The following is a 26,123-nucleotide window of genomic DNA, read 5'->3' as shown; positions in this document are numbered from 1 at the left end:
AACATTTCGTATTTTCGAATAACTGTCATGTTTCCGTACGTTATTCAATTACGTAATGCTAGCATAATTTACGTTGCTTAAATAAGAGGCTTTCGACGGATACTCTTAACTGATATTCTGTGTGGCAATACTATGCTCGAATAAGTAGTTTCGGTCTATGGTGCATTCATTTCTAGGCTGTAGGATGCGTATTACGATCTTATTACTCTGGGTCAACCACATTGGACATGTTGGCAATTTAAATTGAAAAAAAATCACTCAGAAATAAGACCTGAATTGTTGCGCCGTAGACTTTTGACTGATAAGAATCTTCAGCTAGTTCAGCCTACATTCATTATTGCCTACAGTAGAAACAGATTACATACTTGTGAAACTGAATGCTTAGACACTGAATACGCTTATGTTAAAAGTTACTAAGCTTCTCTAGCATAATTTGACGGAAACATACTGTAGATTGATTCTTTGTTGTTTCTTTTTTTTGGTAGAAAATTTAAACGATAGTGCTGCTCTGTAATGGCTGTCTATCTAAGCCAATGGCTTAATAAAGCGATCGTTCTCTCCCTTTTGCTGTTATTTTACGCTGTGTTCTGCTTCGCTTTGGTAAGAAAGAATTTAAATGGCAATATTGACGTGTATGACACACTAAATTACGACACAACTCGTCTTCGAAAATCCAATCGCATCAAGAGATCGGTCGGCGACAGTCCTGTAAGCCTGAACTTTCGGGCTTTTGATCGTCACTTTAAACTTCGCTTAGAACCTGACAATGGACTATTTACGAACGATTTTATTGTTGAATCATCCGGAAAACCGTATATGTTCGACCGAAGTATCGTAATGAAAGGCAAACTAGCTGATGAGTCAGATTCTGAAGTTTACGGTACAATAGTGGATGATAAGTTTCATGGAAAAATTATTTCCAACGGAGATGAATACTACGTAGAATCTAGTAAACCTTATTTCTCATCACCAGAGAAATTTCACTCTGTTATTTATCGAAAGTCTGATATAAGATTTAAACGATCACATCCTATCAGCGGGTGTGGAATTGACCAAGAAGTAGCAAAGAAAATAGAAGAAGTCAGGCAAATGAAACGTCCGTTAAATGCGCGTAAAAATTCCGAAGAAAATATACAACGTGGTTCCCGCGAATTGCCGACTCAAAACACCTGCCAGTTGTTAGTGCAAGCTGATCATACGTTTACTAAGTATTACGATAATAATATTGAAACAGCGACTGGAGTTCTAAGTAATCTGGTTCAAAGTGCTACAAGAATGTATGCATCAACTGATTTTGATGGTGATGGCCTCGCAGATAATATTGGCTTTATTATCAAAAGAATAAAGATCAATACTACAGCAGATGCTTCTCAACCTAACAATCCTTTCGCTCCAGCTAACATTGGCGTATCCAAGTATCTAGATATAGCCTCACAAGCTAATCACAACGATTTTTGTCTGGCTGTGACTTTTGCTAATCGCGACTTCGAAAATGGAGTATTAGGGCTGGCTTGGGTAGCTGGCGCTGGTGGTGCTGGTGGTATTTGCGATCGATTTCAACCCTATAAAGGACAATCAATGAGTTTGAATTCAGCCATAGTTACTATTCTGAACTATGGATCTCACGTAAGCACAGCAGTGACAGAGGTTACTCTAGCACATGAGCTTGGTCATAATTTCGGATCTCAACATGACCCAACAACTAATCCAACTTGTGCTCCTGGTGGTTCTGTAGGTAACTTTATTATGTATCCAAAAGCAACGGCCGGTAATAAGGTTAATAACAAGAAATTTTCTAGCTGCAGCAAAAACTACATTAAGCCTATATTAAATAGTAGAGCTACGAACTCTGGCGGTTGTTTCCGCTCAAGAGAAGCAGCAATTTGTGGTAATGGGGTAGTTGAGGCAGGTGAAGCCTGTGACTGTGGCTATCGGCAGCGATGCAAAGATAGTTGTTGCAACGCGCCATATGAAAACTCTGCACTTACTCCGCCGGGATATAAGCCTTGTCAATTAGTCACTGGAAAAACATGTAGCCCATCTGCGGGACCGTGCTGCAATCCGGTAACCTGTAATTACCAACCGGCTGCTGGCAATGTTAGTTGCGCGAAGGCTGGAGAATGCAGCTTGGAAGCTTTCTGTGATGGAACTAATTATACTTGTCCAACCGCTGAGCCAAAGCCAGATATTCAGACTACATGCGCTAATGGTGTTAAGGTATGTAAGGAAGGGCAATGCGAAGGATCTATATGCGAAAAGTTCGGACAAGTTTCATGTACTTGCACAGTTACAACAGATTTGTGTAGCATTTGTTGCATGAATAAGACTAGCAAATGCGCTGTTGCCAGCTGGATTTCTGGAGTTAAGAATTTATCCCCGGGTACTCCATGTAATGCCTTCACTGGATATTGCGATGTATTCGGTAAATGTAGACAGGTTAACGAGGATGGTCCACTAAATAGACTTACGAATATTCTATTTTCTGCCGAAACTATCCAGAATTTGTTGGATTGGATAAAAAAGTATCCTTGGGCTGTAGCGTTAATTTGTCTTGGTGTTATTATGTTTATGGCGTTATTTATTAAAGCTTGTAGTGTACATACACCCAGTAGTAATCCAACCATGGTTAGGCACCGTCAGTTAACACTTCGTCGAAGTCGACGCTATCGCGATGACCAAGATCCGCAATTACAAAGACGTCTTCCGCCGTCTGGCCCTGGAGATGCTAGATACTTTAAGCAAGATCCTAGAGCTCCACAATCTAGTGATCATCAAGGTGCCAGCCATCACGGTAAGCACGGATATCAGGCGAAGGCTCAGTATCGCGATCGTACAGAATTACAGCATATAACAGCTATAAAACCTAAAGCATAAGGTTTCTGGATGGGGCGCACAATGCAAGTTTAGCTTTAACGCAACATTTATTTGCCACCTACAAAAAGAATGTCGGCCGTAGCGGTAAATTTATACGTAGCAAAATTGCATTCTATCTTTGGCAGGACAAAGTAAATTACGCTTGCCATCAACTGTTACTTTTATGCTTAAAATATAAATTTTATTAAAGCTTGTAATGGGAAATTACCACTATTAAAAATCTCAATACAAGTTTAGTATTTGTACAGTTTGTACCAACTATGCGTACAGTAATTGACAATTAACCAACAAAAATCAGTTTAATATTGGCTAGGTAAAGGGATCAACAAGATTTTATAATATTCAGCCTTTAAATAGTAGATTTATAGCTCGGATGATGAGTTAAGATCGTTTGATATGCAGTTGCGTACTGTCGAATTTACAATTGTCCCATTTGTACTGTACAAGTGTACATCTGTACCGTATTCAAGAAATCAACTGGCTTTTGAAGTTGTTTATAGCAATAAAAGAATTGTATATATATATACAATAGTTAATCGTTCATGATAGTTCGGTATAGTACAGTACAGTTATGCATTATTGAGCCATCTGCATGCGAGCATTTAGGGTTGTTCACGCAGTTCAGTACTATACAGTTTGGTAATGTAGCATTACGGCATATCAGCATTGATAAATTCAATACTAAGGCAAATGTTGAACCAATCCCAAATTTCGTTTTGTTCATTAAATTATTATAATTGTAACGATTACAGGGTGTCGAAATTTTAAGGTAGTAGCATTTTATTTTATTTAATTTATACTATCAGCTTGTAGGGAAAATACGTTATAATCATTGAATATTCAATTATGTATCGTAATAAGTGCGTTTCAGGATATTTTTGGATTTAGCCTTCAATAGATAGTGTACGTATACCATCTATTTTCTTTCATATGGTACTTATACAATTTTGTTTTCAAGTCTCAGGCTGAAAGTGGATGCTCAAAGTCGGAGCGCATGTGTAGATTGAAATTGTGAAAATCAGTTTCATTACTTTGTATGAATTTAGCTTTATATTTGTATCACTTCTTAAACAACTACACCTGCAAGCCTTTGAAGTGCAATAAAAATTACAAATATTGACAAGATAGACTGATTCGTTCCCCAGGAATAAATCCCTTGATGATATTTTTACAGTTAGTGTAGTCGGTGTATTACAGTACTGCAAGATGCATAGTCACACAGTGACCATGGTAAGAATATTCGATTTGGTGACATTCACTAATGTTTGTGAAATTGTGAGCATGTAAGTAAGCTTCCAAGCTGTAACTGCAATCGCCTGTCGACAACACTTTTAGAATCAATATGCCTAAAAATTTCCTATAACCAATTACTAGTTTAGAGTCGACAGTGATATATATATATAAAGTAAAAAGGACCAGTACAGTACGTGAAGTATGACAGGCGAGGAATCGACGAGCTGATCATAATAACGAAACATAGATTTCCATGATTAATTATGGACTGTGGTCATAGTACTGCATAGCTGAAACCATGATTTAACACAGTAGCAAATAGAAATAGCCATGGACTACTAAAAGAAGACATGGACCTAAACGTCTCGTAACCTAAGCGCATAGGGCCTATGATAAATGAGGGTTTGCTGATACCGCACATTGTCTAGTGTATCGTGTGCGAGTACAGGCACAGTAATATACAGTACAGTATTGTAGTGTAGGCATCGCGGCTATAGCCTCTGTTGGATGCAGAATGGTTCTGCCTTATTAATGTACAGTACTTTACTAATACATAAATTGGGATAAATATGAAAAGAATATTGAGTAGTCTGAGTAGTAGTAAAGTACTGTAAACGTACAGTGAGTTACTCTACCACTAAATACACAGTACAGTAGCAGATCTTTCAATCACCTCCATAGGACTGCTGCACATCCCTTCTTATCCTGCTAACTCATTTGTATTTAGAAGTCCATGACTGAACTATTGCAAGTGTCCAGTTCACACGAGAACAATAATAACACCAATCCAAGTAAAGCGTCCGAACGCTACCCATTTCCCTTGCAGCACTAAAAAATACATTCATTTCATTTCATTTTCTTATATTTTATTCAATGGTAAAATCTTCCGAAAAACGAAAATAAAAATGCTAAAAATTCAATAATTTTGGCAGAAGACCTAGACCAGGACAGGACTAATCACTCTTTGGACGGACAGACATTTTAGGCCTCATGGCCTTAAAATAGAGTGCTAAACACTGCATTATGACAATACTTTAGTATGTGCAGTAAAGGGTCGATTTAAAATTGGCTGATATTTTCTAAATTAAGTCATATTGCATTGAATCTTACTATCTGTTACAAATTTCTGCTTGGAAAAACTTTCATAAGATCGTAGACGCTATTTAAATTAGTACTAGTGATTTAGAAAACAGCCGTGGAAAATCTATACTAATAACGTAAGAAGTCATTTTTCGATATTGACAGGCTCATACAGTAAGGAAAGTCCGCCTGTCTGAGGCGGTGATCAGTCCGGGTCTTCTTCTAGTAATGCCTACCCATACACACTTATTGGACAGTTGTGCAGGACACGAGCGAGACTCGTACTCTTTGGTGCCTGGCACGGTATACTAGTCACTGTGAAATAGCTCTCGGTACAATACAGATACTGTACTTGTACAGTGTACACTTGTACAGTATATTGTACAAGACAGCTATGCACATTGTCAAGAAATGATTGCGACTGCTGATTGTCGAAGGTAGACCACCACCATGAACCAACCACCACCATAGCAAGTTAAATCAGGGACTTCTCCATGGAAAATCCATTTATAAAAATGGATTTTTTATGGAGAAGTCCATGGTTCAACGGTCTTGTTTCATTCAAACGTCGTGTAAAGAGTGTGTACTATATATACAGTGTACACAGTACCTATTCGATATAGCGAAATGACCATCCAAAATTTGGATAGTACTTGCTAGTTGCTATATTCAAAATGATCAATTATGATGAAAAGGTTGACCGTCCGTCCCTCCATGGTTTCTCTTTTAGTTGTCCTGATACGGTACGGTACGGTACGGTACAACCTAGACTGTACTTCCGTCGGTGCTGGTGAAGTCCAAATTTCCGGTCAAATGAGTACAAACTGATAGCCCAGCGTTAGCTAAATTGACTTTAACATACCTTGCGTTGCAAATCAAGCTTTCTCATCAAATCCGCTCGGCCGGTTATCAAATTCAAGGAAATCTGTGCAACACTTGGCTGTATTATCTTGCAATATAGAAAGCATCATAGTCATTACTAATCCCTAGCGTTAAATAGCTATCTTGTGTAATAAGTGATCCACATATACAGTACTTATGATCCAGTAATAGTTGATTTATCAAGTACTTTCGATAAGACTTTCGCCCTCCTTTTCAATTGTGTACAGTATTACTATTGCTTCGTGTAAACTTTAAAACTACGTTGGTCAACGATGATTTGCATATTTGCATAAAATGAGAAAGATGATACGCCACTTTGTTGTTATTCTAGCAGTTCTACTTGCCAATCTAACTGGCAAATATTGTAACAAGTTTAGTATTACGAATGATGCATTGGATAGAAATTCACAACATCAACGATGCCAAAATCATGGTAATCAAGTTTTACTGTGTGATACCTTGGATGCTGCATTACGGAAGAAGAATGAATGGACTGGGTTTAATCAAATGTAAGTGATGTTCACTCTTCTCTCTTCAGTAGTCTTCCTGCTTATGTTTGAATTTCATTATATAGTTCTATTTCGTCTATTGATAACTTTTACGCGCTAGCTATACTGTCTTATCAGCGATAACGGCACATTTCCTTTCTTCAACCGTACTATATCTTAATACTGTACACGTAATATCATCATAACAATGAACAAATCATGTTTTTAAACAAGTGAAACTAAGACTGCTACAACTTTACAGCTAATTCAATCATTTGATGACTTTTTGGCATCATCAATCTTGTTTTCTGATTTAATTCCAATCAGTTAATGTGTACAGTATGTGAAAATGGACAACAAATCATGAATGATAGTACAATAACATCGACTTTATGTACAGTATACCGGAATAGTTGACATGAACTGTGTTATTAGATTGTCATCGAGTAAAAATGTCTTGCTCTTACAAGCGTAACGCGTTATTTATTCTTTCAAAATCTTATCAAGGCAGCATCTTACATCTAGTAAAATGCGTTCATGATGTCAAATCTGCTTTTATCCTAGATAGTCAAATAAGTACCCTTCAATTTCCACAGGTGTATTACTCTACTAGATCTTAGATCTTGTACAGGTTATTACAGTATGTATCTGCCATTCTTTCTGCCGGTTGGCACTTACGACTTGGTGCTAAGTTATCTGTAGCAGTTTATTAATGTATAGTCCACATAGAAGTAATTGGTTATGAGCTGGCTATCCTGAAACTCCTGTCATAGTGCAAGCATTGTAATGCAATTTTGCAGAATATAACGTGCTTTGGTGTATCCTGCACTCGAATGATTTTATTTCTTTGCAAACGCGGTTACTGCGAAAGCCATCAAGAAGAATTGCGCTTCTTCATGCAGTACTATACTCGGTACAGTATACCGGTATTAGTGCCAGTAAAACATACCTGATTGAAATATTGTCGAGTTTTAAATTGTTCTCCAATATCACATGAAAGACTGCTCGAATTCGATGTATTCAAATCGCCTTCCGTTTCATTCATTTACTTTTTGTTTTACTGCTGACTACACAAAAACGAAAAACCTCTTTTAACCTTCCACTTGATTTTCGCACTCTTAGATCTCTATATCACACGTTGCTACCACTATTTTGATCAGGTTCTCGGTTTGTTTATGCAATATTATTATTAATGATCCTATATACTAGCGTACAATTTTCCTCACAACGATGTCTGCGTGAACAAAAATCTCAATGAGTAACGGTTTTGATATGTTTTAAGAAAAATGATTGCCTTCAGTATCTATAGCTTACAGATAAAGTAAAAGGTTTTCATGGTGCTAATTTAACATTATTACCGATTATTCTATAATTTCCAGTAGGCCATTCTATCTCATTTGTAGTCGCTAGTTTGTTTGTTAATAATAATCTTAGTTTAGAATGATTGAGCATGGTCTAAAATACTCAGGTTTTAGAATAGTCCTTGGTGAAATAAAATGTACAATAAAGTAGAGTCCGATGAAATGAAACTAGAAATTAATGCATTTCACAAACTGGCTCTAGTCTCATTTTCCTTTTCCGTATACTTGAAAAGGTTGGCTCAGTGACACTATTTGTTATCAAAAGTTAGCAACGTAAAATTACTTACAAAATACTATACAAAGACTCAAACAACAATAACATAAGATTATTAGATATACCCATTTCTTTTCATAATTACTAGCATTATAAGCACATTATGTAAATGCTGTCATCATCGTAAACAAATCTTAAATTCAAATTCTTTATTATGGTTGCTTATTGACAGTAACATACTTGTCTGATCCCTAACGTAATACCATGATAAAGGTAACTTGAATTGAAGACGAGCTTTCGCTGAGCAATGAAAAAAAGTCATTACTTAATGCATGTCATGCATACCGAACACATCAAAATTTTCAAGACAGATATTTCAATTTACTATTAATGTATACCATAAATCACATGATGCTATCAGTAGTTTGGATTTATATTCAGATAACTCCGAGATTCAAATTCAGTGATTTGCTAAGCTGATAGTTATCGTAATATTTATCTTTTAATGTTTTAAATATTCTTGGCTAAGAATAAATCATTTCTAACTGACATAGAATATTAAAAGATACCACGTTGGATTGCCACGATTGCAAATTACAACGGATAGTCGAGTGGAAAAATCAGCCGTCTCACTCATTAATTGGAAGATGTAGATTATCGGAAAATCAACTATTAAACTTGCAGTTATTGAGAAAGTCTGATCTGCGTTGTAGAAAGATTGATTCAGGTTGGCAAGCAATATGACATGATTAATAATTTCTTTCACACAATATCTCCCATGTAAAATTGACGTTACTTGTTTATTGCATTAGGATAGTAAAACAAATTAGATTTTACAGTGCATCGTTTGGCTCTTTCAGCTTTTGATGATTTTGTACAAATATAAATTACTTTGAAAGAAGATTTCGGTTATAACATTTCGTTGTAGCTTTCAGCTTCCTTCCTATAAAAATTATTAATATTTTATTCTAATGTCTCGTTCTACTAATAGAAGATTACCTGAGATTGCATCGATCCAAAAGAGCAGGTTTGGCTTTAATATGCATATCATGTACAATTGAAATTGATTAATATATTGTGCCAGTAAAAGATACGATCGCACATGCTTGCGACACAATGGAAAGAAAACCTTGAACTGCAGTAATTGTCTTGTCTTCCACATAAATAATTAGCTGGTATGCGGTTTTAGTGACAGTAGATATAAAGTGTTATGCCTATTTCTGATAGCCTATGTAATGCTATATTGATAGCTACTCAAATTTAAACATCTAACCTAATTACTCTTCGTACAGTAAACATCTTCTTTTTCTGGAAATAGAAACCGCGTGATAGCCACATTCGATATACGAGTGTATTCTTAACTATGAACTCTATTAAGTTATTCTTAATCATTTATTACTATTTAGGTACCATCGCTGCTGCTTGCGATTTCCGCTCAAATTTTTGTAAATTCAGTCAAGAAAAGAGTAGCGACGATCTTGACTGGGCTAGGGTATCTGGGACAAAACACGATGGAACTACAGGTCCTATATTTTATTATAATTCTATGTCGCAACTTAAAAATAATTTTATACTGTAGTAATCTTTTAATATCTTGCATCGTATTTATTTTTATTCTAATTTCTATTTAGGCCATTACGCTTACCTTGCTAGTTCTCAATCTCTTAGCAATCATTTCGCTCAACTGCTTTCTCCTGTCGTAGAATTGCCGAATAATGTCCAAGAATTTCGAGTTAGTTTTTAGGCTAATCTCTCATATTTTACACACTTTCTCAAATTCTCAACTGTAGAATTGCTAGCTTAATAAAATTTATATTAAAATTTTAGAATTATCACTCATGCTGAACTAAGAATTTAGTGATACAGCTTTGGATGCTTCAGTAACATATTAGAAATCGTTTAAATGGATTTAATTTATTATTATATAAATTATGAGGCTTTGTCGAAAGTATAACGATCCAACTACATTAGATAGCATTATATCTTTAAAATACGATAATGCTAATCTTAAAATTTATACGGCTTTCGAATCTTATAAAAGCAATTTCTTTACGTATTACGCTATACACGTATGTGGTAGAGTCACTACTGTTATGTTTTCACCATCATATATTTTAATGATCACATGATAAACGTACGCGTATACGTATGTGTCAGTTCATTATCGATTTCTTTGTAGAGTAGATTATTTGGAACCTCTAACATGATTCGTGTCATCTTTTTTATGGAATTTATTCAGGTTTTAATGTATTTTAAGCTTTACGGAAGTGGCGTTGATGAATTAGCTATATTCTCAGGCCTGTACACTAATCAATATAAAGATGTTTGGTTAACAACTACGAAATCAAGTGCAAGTAGTTGGCGTAAAGCTGATTTCCATTTTACGCCGCGACAACGCAGAACTCGAGTATGATTTTTATTACTAAATTTTGTAGGAGCCCTAAGTGTATTAAGCATAAATACTTAAAGCAAGTTAAGCTAACTTATGCATTAGTCAATAAATGTAGAAACTCTCATGCTCACTAGTGATAATTGTTTTGGTCAATAGATTATTCTTGATGGTGTTTTGGGAAGAGGACATGGTGGGCAAATTGAAGTTGACTATATCTTAATTGCGCCGTACGGTAAGTTCGGAAATTTATCGAATTTTGAAACCTCAAATTCCTTTAACGAAAATTTTTTATTATCATAATAGAAGTAAATTGTTATACTGGTAATGGAGTTTACTATAGAGGTAGCATTACGAAAACGATTAGCGGCTACAATTGTCAGCAATGGAAGTCGAATTCCCCACATAATCATAGCTATTCACCTTCAAAATATCCAGATGATGACTTATCGTATAATTACTGTCGAAATCCTGGTGGAAAAAGCTCTAGGCCGTGGTGTTATACAACTAATTCACAGAAAGTATCGGAGTATTGCAATATTCCTTCTTGCTATGGAGGATCTACAACGAGTATGTACACATACAAATGCTGCTGATTGCCAGCAATTTATAACGTTTTCTTAGGAATGAAGTTCTTAATTATTATAAAATTATATTGAATTTGTAAAAATGCTGTGCCATGAAATTGGTATAATCGGCTGGGTCTACTAATATAAATAGGGCAATGTAGTCATTATTTTAATTTGTAAGCCTTCCTATATATTGGCCACTACAATTAATTATTGGTTAATGTGCTAGGATTTTATGTACTGCACATCCTTTAGAATGATCGGTAGTATCTACATTCTTTACTGTAGAATTTTTGAAGCTGTTCTAGTTAGGTATTCCTAAGTTCCTGGATTATTTAAATGAAAGAACTAAAAAACAAACAATCCTACATCATCTACTAGAGCTAAAGCACACTTATTTTAAATATTTGGCCCCAATTAAATAGAAAGTCTTATGTTTATCTTAAAATAAATGTTTGCTAAATAATGTTATCGTTTAAAGTTTTATTTCTTTAAATGCATTTTAATCGTTTTAATTATGTTTTCCTTTAGCTTCCTATCCTTTACGTACTACTACGAAATCTCTAGGAACTCAAATGCAAATAACAGAGTCGGTTCAGTTATCCAATTACTTGTCCGGTGTCGTAGAAATTAAAGCACATGGAGTTTGGGGTTATATGTGTGCGGAAAATCTTAGTAATAATACAGCAAACGTTCTTTGTCGCCAAATGGGATATTATGTATCATCTCGTCACTATCCTGGTAAAGCGTATAGAGCATAGGCTTTCTAATTTTTTTTATTTTTTATCTCAATTGAGATTATTACTTTATAAATAATCTAGGTTCTCCACTCAATCCTCAAAGTAGCTATCAAGTAGCGTCATACAACTGCACTGGTTTAGAATCATCAATAGAACATTGCCCAAGCTTGCGTAATACTAATGGTAGCTACATTTGTAATAACCCGCAATCTGTGGCTGTTGTTGCATGTGAACAATCAAGTGGGAATACCACTTCTTGCAAATTTGATAAGGGCTTTTGCGGCTGGTCTCAGCCGCAAAGAAATCTGAGGATGGATTGGACTTGGCAAAGCAACTATATTTTTCCTGGTACAAACTTTAAAAAAAGTGGTATGTTAAGATTTCTTTCATCGATTTTGGTGTGTTAATTCTCTTTGAAATTTACCTGCAATTTTTATCCTACAAATTACATTAAAAGTCATTGCGTTTGATTTATAGACCCAAGTATAGTTGTATCGACAAGGAATGGCTTTTACCTTGACAAAGCTATCCTTCGTAGCCCTCAACAAAGTTTCCAAAGTTCGATCGTTACGGTAACTAATATTGACTATTGGGTAGTACTATTAGCAGCATAAATATTATTACGGAAATACGTGCAATAATGAAAACTGTAGTAACGTGGTTAAAGAACTATGATATTTGGAAGTAATTAGAGTCCTTCAAGAATTATAAGTAGCTTATGTATAACTGTTGAATATATATTTGAGTAAGTAATTTAGTTTCTCCCATGATTTCGTAGATAAGATTTAAATATTACCTATCAAGTAGCGGAAGTGTTCTTACCCTCAAGGTTGATGAAAACAACAAAATAATTAAGAAAATGAGTCATGATACCAACGGTGCATGGATTTCCGTATATACGGAAGTACTGCCCTCAGTAAAAACATTTACGGTATGATAAATCACAAAATGTTTAATTTATCTTAAATTTTAAAGCGAAGTATTCATACAAAATTAATTACTTTAGTAATTTTGGCTAATTTTCTATGCATAATGCAACAATATTCACAATTTAGATTAGCTTCGTTGTTATGAAAACGTCTTCTGAAAGTGTGATCGTAGGATTAGATGACATTTCTATTGTTGGTATTACACCAGGTGAGGAAAAGTAAAATTCATTTAGACACAGTGTAGGTCTTAGTACAGAAAAAATGATCAAATTTAAAACTGTGATGTAATCATATATTCGTCTTTTGAAAAGAGCCCTTTGTACGTAAGTGTATACGTGCAACTGTTGCAACTGCTTTGATACTAGGTTGCATCCTGTTGATGATCTGTCAAATTTGTAAGAAGAAACCGTTACGAACAATAGCAGGTAACGGCTGAATCAAATAGAATCTTCTTTGTGAGTTATGCCACCATTTCTAAGTTGGCACTATTTCTATGATAATTACAGACGAGAACCCGCCTACCTACGATCAGATTGTACCACCTGAAGACGAAAGTCCCACTGAACATGATATCATTCCCGACGAATTGACTACAAATAGAATCAATGATAATATGGAACGAGAACAAGTTCGTTCATGTCCCAGAAATGGAACAGCAGATAGGTCTATAATATCTCCTAATACTGTAAGATCTAGGGAAAGTTTGACCGCGGAAGTTTGAAATTAAAGTGTTTTCGAACGTCAATTACATCCAATCATAATGGAAGAGACATTTTAGAAACCAACTACTGCTAAAATTTTCAGATCAAACATTAAAGTATTACTTGCAGCTTAATCACCGCTTGTAACTTTCTTCTGGTCTTCTAAAATTGTCGATAATATCCTAAATAATTTAAGATTTCACGATACTTAATTTGTTTACGTCAACTTAATAATTCATTTATCCTTTGAATGTATTTCTAAAGATTAACAATGCCTAATAAGCAATACTTTTAAAATATATAATATGATATACGTATCTTGCGTTTATATCTTTGCGTTTCTAATATCGCAATATTGGGGGTTTAGGGATATGAATTTTTGTGTTATGAACATTAGTTAAATAGTAAAATGACGCCTCTGATAAAAAATCTAGCTGGTATTATAGCATACGTATTCATTTTGATAGTTCCTTTAGCGAAGCAGTCTGACATCCAGCGATCGACAATAATAAAATTAATATGCTGTTGATTAATATGTTATGGCTTTACGCTTATATTTATTCATTCATTAATACCTCCAGCGCATTACTTCAAGCTTAGGCGACAAGTTTGTTGTTATTGAGACGTTTCGTTTTTTTGAGCTTGTCTGACTTTAAAAACTAATTCATTTATCTATTGTGTGACAACACTTTATTGTTTACTGATATCTTTAAGGTATGAACGGCCGCTGTTTTCTTATTTTGCATTGCAGACATTATAAATGTCGAGATATCATTCCGTTATGATATGTAGGCAGATACTAAGGGTTGGCTATATCATGCATCTGTAATAAGGATTTTTGTAAATATTAAAATCTATAATTAATATATAATTTATAGATATAATTGCAGCTCACTTTTTCACGGTTCAGTATAGAATATATCTAAAAGTATCGTTTTCTTGCTATTTTACAATTGTTTAAGTTGATCCTTGTAGTATTTTAAATGTTCGGAATTAAGTTTAATGTAACGAATGTTTCTATTGAAGTTACATCCTAGATATCATAACATATTGACAATAAATAATTAAATTACTTTCTTTAGTGCCGGATAACTCCAAACTTTTATAACCGAAATATAATACGTTTAGCATTTAAGTACTGTAATTAGCTTTTATAGAGTTATTTTAGTTCCAATTTTGCCTATTAAATTTTTAAATTATAGAAATGCCTGACATAATTCTGAATTGAAAAGTTAAATATCATAAAATTTCACAAACTCTAGTACGTAATAAATAAGAAAATGTATCATACTTCAACAATAGTAATCGATTATTCTATAGGTGACATACACCGATGCAATGCTTTTGCTAGCCAGAAATTTAATTTATATTTCGATAAGAAATTCAAGCAGGATAGATTTATAGTTACCTGTCTTGAACACATTATGAATAATTATGTTAGCTAATAGCCCTCAAAACTTATGTCAATAGTGATGCATTCCATATTTGATTATAAGGATAGCTTTATTTGTTTGTGTTAACAGCTATATTTGATATAGTTAGGTTACTAAGAGTAGATGTTATCGTGAAGCTAATATTAGATGATTGATAACTACTATATTAGAAATTCTTGATGACTGATATTAGCCGGCTGACTAATTATAATACCAGATTCATGTGACTAGAAACATAGTAATTGTGAAGATATCCAACACCGAAAGGTGATGGACATTAATAGAAGAGTAGTGATGTCTTAAGCAGAATCATTCAGATTGTAGAAGATAATGATGTTCTACTTGAGAAAAAATGTTCTGTTTGATGACTCAGGTCTGATTGTAGATTAGTTAAGTTGTCGTAAATGGATTTAGCGAAAAGCATTTCAGAACTGCAGAGATGAGCTCAAAGAGACAAAAGAGATTTCACTTCGCTTTGAGCTCAGAATACTTTAGATTATAGACTAGATTCTTGTAGTGATTAATTATAGCTCTACTATTACTAAAACCTTGTAATAGAAGCGGTTTAGAAAATATCATTTGACTAAAACATTTATTGTATGACACTTTTATTACAATGCGGCTTAAAAATTCAGGTCATACTTTACATACAGTAGCTCATAAATCAGTAAACGTACGGCAATAACTAAATATATTACAGAATATAGTCTAAATTGAGCTGAATCCTTTATGAAATACCTCATCGTTAGCTTCAAAATTTCAATGTTATTTAATTAAAAGCTCAGACCATGCTTTATTTTACTTCCAGATTTTTAAGTTATAATTCTAGTGAAAACGCAATAGAAACCAGAATATCACAAAATATTTTCAGAGCTATCTTAAAATATTTGCAAATAGGCATAAAATTGCCAATAGATTGCAGAATACCGGTGCATTAAATATATTACATTCATATAATGAAAGAACTTATGAAAGCTATCTTCGATTTCTTGAAAAATGTGGCGCCAGTCAAGGATCATACATGCTAAAGAATGATTACATTATAGCTTAACTATCTTGTAGATCATAGAAAGCATTTCTAAAAACCGCAGATTGTCAGATACAAATAATTATATTAGACTAGACTTGTTAGTATTTTTAAAGAGATTTAAGTTATGCCTTGAGTATTTTATGGATCTGTCACGTTCTGTGATAGTTACATAATTAGTATGTTACCTTCTTTCTATATATGGTTAAATATCACGATGTTGTCACGTCATGCGTATATAGATGTAGTTATGGTACTATATTAAGGTTATATATATATGTATTCTCATGTTGCCATACTCGGTATGATATTCTATTTGTAATGTCTAAACTAGGGAAACCTTTCTGTTAGTAATGATCTTGTGATCTACGCCAGTAGATCAAAGGTCACAATAAAGAAAGTATATAAACTCATAATTTTAACAGTAAAGTTAGTTCTTCAACTTAATTACTGGGTCTCCTTGCTGAGTGCAGATCTAGTACTTATTACAAAATTTGGAAGTTGTAACAGGATCATAAAATATCATTTGGCGTATAGCATTATAGAATATCTACTAGAGCTGTCTTAAATCTTAGAAGACGATTATGCTAGTCAAGAACCAGCAACATTGTTAAAAGAACTACCGAGCAGTTCATATCTCGTGTGGTCTCCGTGTCCGCAATAATAGTTGCAATACCTCTAACAGCGGGTTTACTTCTTCATAGACCATCAAGAACTCTCTACATGTAGCCCTACTAGCCTATAACCGTTATTGCTGCTAATGATTCACAACACACTTTCTATGGGTTAGATATTCATAATTTAATGGTTGTATTTTTACAGTATAAGACTATGTCAGTCAAGAATTAGTAATATTATTAAATAGCATATTTGGCGAATTTGTATAATTCAGTGAGGGTAGAATATTTGCCACAGAAATTTAACTACTTAACAATAAAGACAAGGCTGCAGACCTGCAAACTGAAGTTTATAATACATTAATTGAGATTATTTATAAATTATTATATTTTAGATGTTTCGCCAGAAGTATTGAAGTTGCGATTATGCAGATTTTTAATTGGTGAAGCTATTGCAGAAATTCGTTTACAAGATGCGCCTCCATTCCCTTTACGAATAGGTCTAGGCAAATCTAATGTTAATCGTCTTTGATAGCTTTTTTTCTTTATCACATGGGTCAGTGCTGCCAAAAGTAATACCATAATCACAACAGCGGTGCAAAAAATTGGTATAGCATAATTTACAGTCTTACGATTTTGGTTCAGAAGAGTGCGATTACGATCTGTTGCAGTGTCAGAAGATAGAAATATGATTAACATGCTGCTATGAATGAGCAGTACAGCAAATAATCGGTCACATTTAGGTATAAGTTACTCACAAATATCGCATCCAACTATTTCAATTCTGCTTAAACCTATGAATCCAGATAATTCCGGACCTTTGGCTACTTGTATTGATACCTACATGATCGAATTTATTAATTCAAGTCATTTATATTGCCTAACTTCAGTCCAAAAATAGATATGCTGTACAAGTTATAGTAATCTAGTAAAACAGAAACTTACATAAAATTTTTGGAATCGAGGCGTAAACATAATGGAGCTATAAAGCCAACGCTTCGTAGTCCTAGGATAAGAATACCATAGTGTATCGTGCTGATTTTCGACTGGGTAATAGACTTTAGTAGATAATAATGTCAGTGCAGGCTTAGCTGGTCTGACATCCATATAATACGATATTAATATCTAGATGAAAGATAAAAGGTTATAGTACAAGACATATTTAAGTGCATAACAATGCGCCCTTGAAAGTAGCTTTACTAATTTATATAAGCCTTGATCAATAATTTTAGTCCTCTTTGCATACCGTTGCTTTAGTCGATTGATACTTTGCAAGGAGAGGGCTCTGTAAAACTGCCTTATCACCTATATAACCATGATCTAATTGGACAAATACGTAAGGACCTATTCAAGTAAAGTTGCCCTTTTTTAGCTCTTGAGAAAGTAAATCGAAACTTAATTTCAATATTTACAGGTACACTGGTCATTTATTCCACCGTATAAAATAAAAGGAATGAATTTTTACTATTAATAAATATCCAAATATAAATATATACCCGATTTTAGATCATCCATGGTTTGAAATTTTCTCCATTTATTTTTCCAAATCCAGTTCATGGAATGGTGTTGTTGTACTTGATTCCAGTCGCATAAACCATTTAAGAAATCACAATATAAAGGATTTCCTAATATATCATGGTATTTAAAAAACATATGTTTATCTTCACTAGAATAAAGCACAGTTATCTAAAACACAGCCCTTTTTAAACTCTACTCATAATTGAAATCCAGAATATCAGTTTCATGCTTTACTTAATATTTAATTTAGACTAGGTACGGACATATACTCTTATGTCCTTGATAACAACCATACCTGCCGATTTTTGACACGTAACCATTGCTACAGAGGGATTGTTGGGATGATAGCAGTTATTTGCAAGATTATGATTTTGAGCAAGATCGGATCGACAATTCATAATGGAATCTTCACTGCCGATACAGTTTAGCTTGTAATAAAGTATCGCCCTTGAAATTACTTTATCAATTTTGGCTAGAAAAATTAAAATTCGAAGAAAGAAATCTGAAACAAGTTTCAATCTTCACTATATATTCTACAGATTATAGCAAGCAGAATTTAAAGCTTATTATTATCAATACATTGGCAAATAAATTTTCATCGGTTTTATTATAATCAAATTCAATAGATACTGGTACATGAATTTAATTATATAAATTCAACTACATAAAGCTTCTTATAGGGTTAGTTACGGAATTAATGGCTATTAAAACTGAAGATGACTAATTGAACATTTAATTTTATAGGTTGTGTAATGAGTATTCTCATCCACCAGTGAATTAGTAAGAAATTTAAATTAAATTATTACTTGTAAATTTCTGACCTTCTATAGATTTAGCTCCGACAAAACCTAATTCCCTACAAAAGACATCGGCGTCATTTTCTGTCCAACCAAGCGGACAAACAGAATGCCATCTTCCTTGATATAAAAACTGAGGCTGACCACTAACGGCTGACTTACCACCAGTAATTCGGATGCTCTGGTACATTGGAACTAATATAAAATATGGAGAAGATTTCCTCTTCTATCAGTGAGCTATATATTTTTGTATACTCACAATGGTCATTCTAAAAACTAATTTAAAAATTACAGTAATTTCTATTATCTAAAAATTAAATATTTCACATCTGGTATTATATTAACATAAGAGTAATTTACAGACTTGCAAACTCACACAATTTGTTACAGTCATAATAAAGATTATCTATGATTCTAATGATAGTTATTAAATATAAAAGATTAATTTCTAACTACGAAAATTTCATAATATTTTGATGAAACAGAGTAAAAATTTTAGATGTCATCGAACCTGGTGCTAGTGACCCTCGATTCTCGTTATATCCACAACAAATGCCGACACTGTTTTGCTGGCTACAGGACGATTGTAGCTTGCTATACTGGCATTGCAATAAATCGGTTTCATTACCAGAACATTGTAGATCTCGAGGCCATATCGGTTCTTTGCTCTGTCCAAATGCCGATCCATCTTGAAAAGAATTAAAAAGTCACAGCAATTTAATTAAATGGCTCCAATTGTAATTATTTGATATTAAACGGGAAGTTATCAATTTAGCTTTAATAATGTAAGTAGATGAGATTCAAACGCAATATCGAAATACGCGCACCATAAACAAAGGCCCTCCCTCGAAAATTTAGCTGTCGACAAGCAACATCAGCATTTCGAATACTCCAACGTTTACTAGCTGCCTCACCCGGATTGCAAACGGTCGCCCACTTGTTATTATACATAACTTCAAGTCTTCCACAGCTTATGCCACCATTCATAAGGCGTAATTTACTCGTATCTACAACGAACGGTTGCACTTTTAAATTAAATAGAATACTAATCCCAGCATTCTTGATAATTCATAATAATGCTATATTACAATTATAGGTACAAGATAGAAAACCCTTTACAGCGTAAAATACTTGTATGTACAGTGTATAACTGAATTCTCAAGAACGACTACATGTTAATTCTAGAGCTTTTGCAATTTATATAATAACTAAAGCGCATTAAGTTTTGACGTAGCTCAACTCTAATAGCATTATTTTTGTATTCCTTCAGTTGTAGATACAAATATAAAGCCTTCAGTATCGTTTGCCGTTATGAACGCAAGAAGCATAAATATAGACTCATTACTATTAAATGTAATATTAATAATATAACTTTGATTTCATGCTTACTCCCACTTTTCGCTATCCGAATTCGATATGAATTTCGTTTTCCTAACAAAACGAAGCAACAAATATCATCAAGCAAAATTATTTTCCAAGCGCTAAGTAACTCAAAATGCGATAGAAGAAGTAATCTAATTATGTAACATCTTTATTTGCTTAGATCATATTTTAATATAATCTTACTTAATTTTGAACATTTTGTACGATGGGAATTTAAAAATTCCTGCAAATGCAGTTCCTTTGATGTTGACATCAGTCTGCAGCTACCTTGCAGCGATATCCCATAGAAGTTTAATTTTGCAAGTCTGCTATAGACTTCACAATTGCACTCCCTTACATCTGGAATATGTCTATTCAGTAAGAGATAGTTATATTAGTATTTTTATATCATATTATGTCTCATAATAGCCTATATGGCGGTAAAAAGTATATTTTACATTTCAGTCACAATTTGTTATCAAATTTGATAAAAATGTTTCTACTTTAATTTCAATTTTAATTACTCAATAATATAATCGATTTGATATGCTATCTCTACAAACATTAAAAATACGTATACTTTTATCCTTAATCAAGATTGAATATCGTCCAGAAATAGTTTTGAGCATCGATTTCTATATTATCTAACATTAATTTGGCTACGAAATGTGAATAAAATATCATATAGCATAATAAAACTAAAGTGCGTTACATTGTAGTTATAGTAATGCCGATTAAACGACAATCTTATTTAGAATTTCTAACGCAATTACGAAGTCACTCTACTAATACTATGATGTGGGCCTTGCAAGTACAAGACGCCAAGCTACGTATGATTGTCATGCCTCATTTCGGGCCAATCATACGTCATCTACTCAGACGTGCCGGTACCATCTATCAAGGCGCCATGCAGTCCCACTTATTCGTTAACCGCACGACTAGCATCCTTAGTATTATCCACGAATAATCCGCTAGGCCTATTACACCTGATAGACAGCCACTAACACCGCTAATCTAATATCTTATTAACTCGGGCCTCAGCGTAGTCTAGCTTTCCTACAATACTCTAGACATTGTTACTATCCTCGTATGTTAGACTCATTTGAGTTACCTCGTTTTTAAATAACGCTAATTTTCGGCAAGATACTTGCCGAATTTAAGAAATCTTTACGGATATAGAAACTGTACGTGATAAGCTATATTTATGGTACTATTCTATAAGTAAAATTAAAATATAGATAGAAATATTTTAGAATTGAACTTAACGACATTAATCAATCTAATATTTAATCCGCTAGTATTTTAATAAGATGTTTTATTTTCCATGAATGTCTAATGATGGTAATTTTCTTGCATGTAAGGTACCCCAGCAATATAATCCAAATCATGGGCTACTAAAATCCCAGGATAATAAGCCCAAGCTGCAAAATTAGTAATTTCTTGTCATAAAACCATTTATTTATCAAGTAATGTCAAATTTCTTTAATTGCTATATTCTTCAAATCTATAAATCTTGAATCTTGCATGTTGCAGTAACAAATTTACATTATGAATAACTTAATCGTTATGATATCTACTGGCGGTTATCTGAAAATGATCACTAGCAAATACCTTTATTTTAGCATAAATAATATAAAATATAAAATAAAGTATAAATAAAGCATAAATGCACCATTTCCACATCATTATTCAAAAAATTAATGTGAAGTTCCTTCATTGCTAATTATTTCACTATATTTTATCAAATGCGAGAGGATTGGAGCTAAGCTCACTTTCCAGTTTATTATAGAACCGGTTTGAATGAAACCTACAGAAGCTAACTGAAACATTTATTGCTTGTCATTAATTCGGTAAATGGTTCATGAGCATTGCCAGAAATTATCAACGTAACTTACATGCTCTTAAATATTCCTATGTGGTGGTGAAATCCTGGGTGTAGTGATAAATATGAGCATTTTATCCGTAGCAATCCAGATTGGCATTGGCACCCAGTAGGACAAGACAGTACTTGAATTTTACCATGCTGAAATGAATTTTTAGCTGATGATATATCGATAGCGTTTATTGTCCAGAGAAAAGTTAGCATAAAGCCAATCCAGCAGATATTTCGATTAATCATCGCAACATTTAATAAAAACCATTTAAAATATATTAATTTATTATTCGTAGTGATTGGAAGGCGTGCAGTTCAGATATCACTAATGAATTATGATAAAGCTTAGTTATTTCGTAGATATTTTATTGAATGTTCAATCGATATTTGTGTTTTTGTTAATCTATCTACCAAGTAATAGCCTTTATGGTGGTTATTAGGAATCGTTATAACTATTTAGCAATGTTTATTTTCCGTTTGACAATTAAAATTATCAATATTATGAATACGCAACATCAAGTTCTTAATTGGTGAAATATCGACATAACTATCACTAGTTAAAGTGTTTTCCTTCCATTTCATACATTTCTATATTTGAACAAGACCCATATTTATTTATTTATAGGGCCACAGGAACCATATTTTAGCTCAATAATACACTTGGGTCGAGAGTAGAATAGATAGTACGCAGATAAGCATATCAATTTACTTTCTTTAAATACTAAATAGTAAATGTCGTAATATTAGCAGAATAAGCCAACATGTATTCTAAATCGATAAAACAACTGATTAGAGGGCCAAATCTTAAGTTAAAATACTACCATAAATCTATGATTAACGTAGAATATGTAATTATCTTATATTATATTCTTCTTAGTTTGACATTCCAAATGCCTCAGCAAATGCCATTGGAACATACTATTGCAGAATAAAATTATTAATAGCGAATTTATCTGTCGATGCAATTTATTAAAATTCATAGGCTAGCATATGGGCTTATCCTGCTTAAATCTTCGATTGAGGCAATAATGATTCACAAATAGGCTGCATACCTAATATTGGCTTAATCCTACGTACCGCCCATATTTAGTATGGTAGCTTTCCATCTCTTCCGTATCCTCATTTCCTACTGATATGTGGCAGTACTACGATTACTTCTAGCTGTGATAGCAAACTGTTGCAGTTTCCATACTATACTTTTCAATCTTGACTGGCTTAACAATTTTGTATACTTAATGCCGTATCTGAAATAAATATAAACTGATTGAATACGCTTACAAATAATTTTACTAAGCATAATATTTTGATATCAGTTTCTGAATATTTTGTCCGATACATTGCTAGATTATATACTTGAAGTAAATAATATTTCATGTCCGCTAATGAAAATATTTTTAATACTGGATTTGCAATATAATGCAGCATGAATTTAGATTACTCACGTAAAATATCGTTATAGCCTACATAGCTTAATCAATCCTTAGGATTGCTACTTAAATTAGAAATCGTTATCACCACAATTCAATTTTAACTTAAATGATTTGGGAGAACAATCTATGGTGGCAGATGACTCTATTTATAACCTACCCCTCAATTACTAATTTAGATCCGATGCCTAGAAATTATATGTTTACACTATTCTCAGTATACTCTCTCGGGTTCGGTTTGTTAATCATTGTTCACCTTATGTCACTAAATTTGATGATATATTCAGTAAGTACAAGCTGGTAGCATATTAGACATGTTGAGTTTTAGATAATAACGCAAAAATTAAAATATGAATTGAAATTTAACGCCTAAGTTATCTTATGGCAAATATCAAGATTCCTTCAATATTAACGGAACCTATCTCAACTTAAATCTTCCATATCTCAAAAATTTGACACAATGCTGAATTTAAAATGTCATTTATTAAGAAATTGTTTATAATATCGATAAGAAAGAAATCAATATTGTGTTAGAACTAAGGGTGCGTCATTGAAATGTATGTATTTTTGTAGGTATATACGTATAAGTTACAATATGTTACTATTAACAGATGCCATTATTGAACTCGTAAAACATCTTAAATTCGTATACAATACATGTCCAAGACATCTGGGTACAGAGGCGGAAGTAGATGGATAGATTTATAAACAGGAGACCAAGAAACATTTAATATTGCCTTGAGTAATCAATTTCTGTGTCTGTATGTCATTAGTAGTATACATTTCTCACATATTTACTAAATTTTGGAATATCTGCTTACTACAGCATAATTCAAGCATATTTTACTTTGTTTCCAATAATAGATTAGAGAGTAAAAGGTCATAACGATAACAAGACTTTCTAGTTTAACCATCGATTTGACGCAATACTAGTACAGGAATTATCACGAAGATAGAAAATAAGTGCAGTAAACTTTCTAATGGGTTAATTTAAATATTACTAATTTTCTTTTAGATAATATAATAGCAGATAAAGGTCTGCTAGTATCATTTCTATTACATAGAATAGCTAGGCGTTACGCACCAAAGATATTGCAAGATCCAGCAAACGATAAATTCTATTTTTATATGACAGATTGTAGATGGTAACCATGTCGTAACTTAATATTCTATTTTTTACATCTGTATTTCTGACGTAAGCATAAATAAATGGGCTTGCTCATTTTGTTCTATTCCAATGCATTTTAAGAATCGTAGCAAATCACTCGTTCAAATTAAATTAAATAAAATTGTGATAAACGTCAACTCATATTAGGTAAAATAATTTTTCAGACTCTACTTTTGCAATGAAAGCCTCTAGGTATCTAAAGCGATTAATACTATAGATTTCTACCCTTCATTTCACGACTTGAGAACAATTTAAGCCTTTTACAAAATATTTTAATAATGTGAACTTGATTACCTTGTTAACCTATGCATTTATTTCAACTTTAACCAAATATCCTTTCAACTTATACCATTCGCTATACGGTAACGAATCAATGCCCTATGGCTATTTTATAGAGATTTTGTGGCTGTTTGGCGATCGTTAAGTCTAGTTTTAATTGGAATTTTTTAGCTCCATCTCACTATTTCTAATGTTAAATACAATAGCTTGTAGTGTCGATATCTTCTATTGGTGAAGAAATAAGAAAATATTTTTATATTGCCGGTGTTGTGTATCTACTTGAGCCAATACAATCAACCGTATGTAAGATTCAGGTTTCTCCAGATTAGTCACTGACGCAAAGAACTGAGAATACGCAAAGCTCTATAAATTATAATTATTACCACTAATTCATTTATTGATTGAAAATATAGCGGCTTTTATACGTGCGCCGTCTGCACTTACAGTGTAAATATTGCATATTGTAATATCCACACTAACATGCAGAAGTGTAAATTGTAATTAAACATCGTAATTAATTCCATACTTATACAACGTAAGTTTTTTAGCATAGAACAGATTGTAGAATGTAGAAGCTATCGTATTCATCGTAGCCATAACCAAATAAGATTAGTAACAATTTACTGTAAGAAGAAAGCATTGTATATTCGTAACATACTAAATTTAGCAAGTATGGTATTAACATATCACAACCATATCATGAACATGGTAGACGAATAGCCTAAATGGCTTAAATGTACGTGTTAAGTTATTATTATGCTATCAAGATGTAACACACTGTAATATATCGCAGCAGGGACTAAGCAGTAACCAGTAATCTTCTAGACAAATATTGTTCACTTCTTAATCTATAAAGAGATATTTCAGATAATTACCACAATTATTCCTTTAGTTTATTTATTTAAATTTTTATTACCTTTCGTGATGAACTTGCTTGTCTATTTGGTTCGTGCAACTACGCATGCAATTTTACAAATAAAAAAATGTTGGCAAAGCAGTTTTTATTCTTATGTCATCTACTGATTGTAAAGCAGATCACGTTACCTTTATGATGATGAAAATTGTTACTTTAAATCAGTTTCTACTGTGAAGCATGTCTTTTTTCAATCAACAATAGTTAATTACTGCTAATGCTTAAAATATAATTATAGGCGTTGCTTTT

At 33.1% G+C, this 26,123-nt stretch overlaps 4 protein-coding genes across 4 annotated transcripts; 3 read left to right on the top strand and 1 right to left on the bottom strand.

Moving 5' to 3' along the window:
- Positions 1 to 513: 513 nt before the first annotated feature.
- On the top strand, positions 514 to 2,874 carry TRIADDRAFT_19172 (uncharacterized protein; the record flags this gene model as incomplete). Its single annotated transcript, XM_002108665.1, has 1 exon — positions 514 to 2,874. One exon carries the CDS (start codon positions 514 to 516, stop codon positions 2,872 to 2,874), a length of 2,361 nt encoding a protein of 786 aa, XP_002108701.1.
- Positions 2,875 to 5,861: 2,987 nt separating this feature from the next.
- TRIADDRAFT_51899 (uncharacterized protein) lies at positions 5,862 to 9,876 on the top strand (the record flags this gene model as incomplete). The annotated part of the gene is made up of 5 exons (XM_002108664.1): positions 5,862 to 5,935; positions 6,471 to 6,578; positions 8,687 to 8,859; positions 9,539 to 9,655; positions 9,764 to 9,876. The coding sequence occupies 5 exons, from the start codon at positions 5,862 to 5,864 to the stop codon at positions 9,874 to 9,876; spliced, it is 585 nt and encodes a 194-aa protein (XP_002108700.1).
- Positions 9,877 to 10,335: 459 nt separating this feature from the next.
- TRIADDRAFT_51898 (uncharacterized protein) lies at positions 10,336 to 13,480 on the top strand (the record flags this gene model as incomplete). Its single annotated transcript, XM_002108663.1, has 10 exons — positions 10,336 to 10,539; positions 10,681 to 10,756; positions 10,828 to 11,091; positions 11,622 to 11,831; positions 11,912 to 12,199; positions 12,308 to 12,402; positions 12,609 to 12,761; positions 12,886 to 12,967; positions 13,071 to 13,184; positions 13,266 to 13,480. 10 exons carry the CDS (start codon positions 10,336 to 10,338, stop codon positions 13,478 to 13,480), a joined length of 1,701 nt encoding a protein of 566 aa, XP_002108699.1.
- A 3,441-nt stretch (positions 13,481 to 16,921) lies between these two features.
- On the bottom strand, positions 16,922 to 23,193 carry TRIADDRAFT_51897 (uncharacterized protein; the record flags this gene model as incomplete). Its single annotated transcript, XM_002107875.1, has 12 exons — positions 16,922 to 17,199; positions 17,296 to 17,377; positions 17,483 to 17,662; positions 17,784 to 17,881; positions 18,034 to 18,162; positions 18,351 to 18,527; positions 18,877 to 19,047; positions 19,364 to 19,540; positions 19,680 to 19,859; positions 20,242 to 20,283; positions 20,503 to 20,585; positions 23,165 to 23,193. The coding sequence occupies 12 exons, from the start codon at positions 23,191 to 23,193 to the stop codon at positions 16,922 to 16,924; spliced, it is 1,626 nt and encodes a 541-aa protein (XP_002107911.1).
- Between the last annotated feature and the right edge of the window lie 2,930 nt (positions 23,194 to 26,123).

The sequence above is a fragment of the Trichoplax adhaerens genome, genomic scaffold, assembly GCF_000150275.1.
Source record: "Trichoplax adhaerens TRIADscaffold_1 genomic scaffold, whole genome shotgun sequence".
Classification (NCBI taxonomy): domain Eukaryota; kingdom Metazoa; phylum Placozoa; class Uniplacotomia; order Trichoplacea; family Trichoplacidae; genus Trichoplax; species Trichoplax adhaerens.
The sequence above is the reverse complement of the archived record's forward strand: the minus strand, read 5'-3'. Positions and strand labels throughout refer to the sequence as shown.